A 3,102-nucleotide genomic window follows, 5' to 3' on the forward strand; every position below is an offset into this window, starting at 1 on the left:
CTTTTATTGAATATTTTTCTTCATCACGACAACAAGCGGAAAGATAATGTGCTGTTAGATCATTCATTTCAGGTAATTCAATTAGGCAAAATTATCATTTCCTTCTGATCTCGATTTATATTTTTTTTAGTAAAACAGAAAGCCAGAAGTCAATCAGAATGTTCTGCATTTGAACAATTAAATAAAATGCACACAAACGTGAAGGGCGGACAATTATTTGATGTTATTACATGCTGGTGAATAAAAAATAAATAAAGAATTTGACGTTAAATTTGTTATATAAAAATATCCACACAAAAAAAAGCAGGGAATTACCCTCTTTGTTGTTATTAATCAATTCCTAGACACTTTACACCACCAATCAATGAAGCCACACTGCTGTCTGAAACCAATTATGAGTGTTTCCTCTTTTGGAAATGTTGTATTTGTGAATGCTGGTTGATTTGTGCATTCAAAGACGTCACAGTCCTGCTTGTTGAGATGTGTTGGCTTTTAGTTCCACTTCCCTGAAATGTAATAAGTCGAGCAAATTCAGTTCTTCAAACTAAACCTTTGTATTGTTCTTTGTGAGAGCATCTGTTGTCAATTGCTCCAAAAGTTAAGCTGCAATATTTCCGTTTTATTCAGTGTTAAAGCTTTTTCATTAGAGTCTGCGTCATCAGAGCTAAAGCACCGAGGTGTTATTATTATCTCTGCTCTCTGTGGAGTTACCGTCCTCTGATCATTAACTTCTCCCACCTGTGTGTTATTAATTGCAGACACCTGACTGCATCTCCTCCACTCGCCCACACATCCCCCTGTCTGGTGGGACCATGTGGGTTCTGGATAAGATCCGCGGGACAGTGGAGAGCGGCGTGCTGCGTCAGGGGGAGAACGACAAGAAAGGCGTCCCCTACAGCAACGTTCTCACCCCCGACAAGATCCCAGACTTTTTCATTCCTCCGAAGCTGGTCAGCAACCCCGCAGAACCTGAGATTCTTAATGTCACGCCCAAAGAAGGACTGCGACCCTCAACTTCGGAGCTAACTATCAGCAGTGGGAAGAAGATCAGCAGCCCGAGAAGTCCACGCCTGGTGGCGAAGATCGCAGGAGACACCAAGAACCTGCTGAGAGCAGCAAACCGTCACATCATACAGATAGAGAGTGCCGATGATGTTGGAGACACCAACGCAGACCCCCAGTCGCAGACAGCAATGTCCCTGCCTTATGTGCCTAAGACTCAAACCCCTTATGGCTTTGCAACCTTGAAGGAAAGCCCCCACACTCGCCGTAAAGAGTCTCTTTTCCACTGCGAGCTTACCAGTCCCATCACCTCCCCAAACACCCAGAGGAAGACCCAGGGGAGAAGCAGCGACGGGGGGAACCACCTCAACCCCGCTGACTACAACACCTCTCACATGAATCCCTATCGGTACTTCAGCGGAGGGGAAAGTGACACCTGCTCCTCAGCCGAGTCCTCTCCCTTCAGCTCTCCCCTGCTCTCCCGCTCCGCCTCCCTCCTCAAGATCTTCACCCACGAGACGCAGGCCAAAGTCGTGAAAGCCAAACGGTCGTTTGCCCGCCACAGCTCTCTTTCCACCGACGAGTGCAGCTCGGCCGAGCCCAGCCCCAACGTCCAGCGACGGCTCCACGTCCCTTCCTTGCACGGTGCGGGAGCGTCAGACCACGGGCTCCATCGGGAGCACACCATCAACCTACACAAAGGCGGGACGCTGAGGATCAGCGCCAACTACGACTCCAGCACCTCCCGTCTGCTCATCCGAGTCCTGGTGGCGGAGAGTCTTTACGACAAGCACTTTGACATCAAGAGCATCAACTGCTGCGTGTCCGTCTACCTGAACCCAGGCAAGCTGCAGAAGCAAAGGAGCAACATCATCAAGAACAGCCGCAACCCGGTCTTCAACGAGGACTTCTTCTTTGACTCGATAAGCTTGGTTCAAGTGAAGAACCTGCTGGTGAAGTTCAAGGTGGTGAACAAAGGCACCAGCCTCAAGAGGGACAGCCTGCGGGGAGAGCGGGAGCTGCCTCTAGCAAAGCTGCTCTCAGGGGTCTAAAGCCACAAAACCTGGGGGGGGGTCAAAGGAGGCAGAAAAAACAAGGACATTGATTGAAACTTAAATTAGAAGTTTGTACTGGTTTCTTTTCAAACTGCTCCTTTTATTCCAATGAAAATCGTGAACATTACAATTAAGGGAGAGGTAGTGAAATATATTCTCAGACGAAGAGAGGGGCTTTCTTCTGAGATCTGAGAAGACTGCCAAGCTCAGAAAATGAAGCTCTTGATGTTCGTGGATGGATGATTTATGGTGGTTGAGGCCGGCCTGGTTCCATCCCCCAATAATGAATGCTCATTAAACCCAGCCGGGCTCGACAGCAACAGATTCATTTGACAGATGAAAGGGTTTCTTTTTCTGGACATATTTCCCAGCCAACGTCCTCAGCCAGGGCCGGTTCAAAGGTTGGACAACACCTGTGCATCAGCTCTTATCGCTGTCCCTGCCTGCACTGTGTTTGTCCTGTGTGGCATGGTTTTATTATTGTAATGTGTTATAAATCCACAGCAGCGCAGGATGTGATTCTGCATCAGCTATGTTCAGCTGTGTTCAGCACAAAGATGCTTTTGTGAATCAGAGCTTTGAAGTGGTACTACATCCTGATGTGCAAATGACCCTTTGATCCCAGTTGCCATGGACAAACAGAGCAGTCACAATAGTCACATTTACATGCACATCAAAAATAGAATTATAATGCAAAGTCCTATGATTGCCATAATTTGATTATTCCAGTCTAATTACTTTCTTATTAGTAAAGCAAAAATCTTGAATTTGTTTCTGTAGTTTAGTAACATTAATGTAACTTTAAAGTGAAAGGTGCCCTGTGGAGTTTTCTATTAAATTATGTTGACAATTGAGGTCTAAAAAATTGTGTTGAATGCATGCCCTTCCCCATAAAATATTTTAAATAAAGTATTTCAATATTTTAAATACGGCATTGTTTACATCCCTGTTCGCTCGATTGATTGAAGTGTGTCTGTCAATCAGCAGAATTGTGTTAATCTAATGGCAATGTGCACGACACAAAGTAAATGAGCACAATCATTAC

The 3,102-nt window shown here is 45.7% G+C and overlaps 1 protein-coding gene across 1 annotated transcript; it reads left to right on the top strand.

Moving 5' to 3' along the window:
- Positions 1-812: 812 nt before the first annotated feature.
- On the top strand, positions 813-2,054 carry LOC306739483 (C2 calcium-dependent domain-containing protein 4C; the record flags this gene model as incomplete). The annotated part of the gene is made up of 1 exon (XM_079221501.1): positions 813-2,054. One exon carries the CDS (start codon positions 813-815, stop codon positions 2,052-2,054), a length of 1,242 nt encoding a protein of 413 aa, XP_079077627.1.
- Positions 2,055-3,102: the final 1,048 nt, after the last annotated feature.

This window comes from Taurulus bubalis, assembly GCF_910589615.1.
Source record: "Taurulus bubalis genome assembly, chromosome: 7".
Lineage (NCBI taxonomy): Eukaryota > Metazoa > Chordata > Actinopteri > Perciformes > Cottidae > Taurulus > Taurulus bubalis.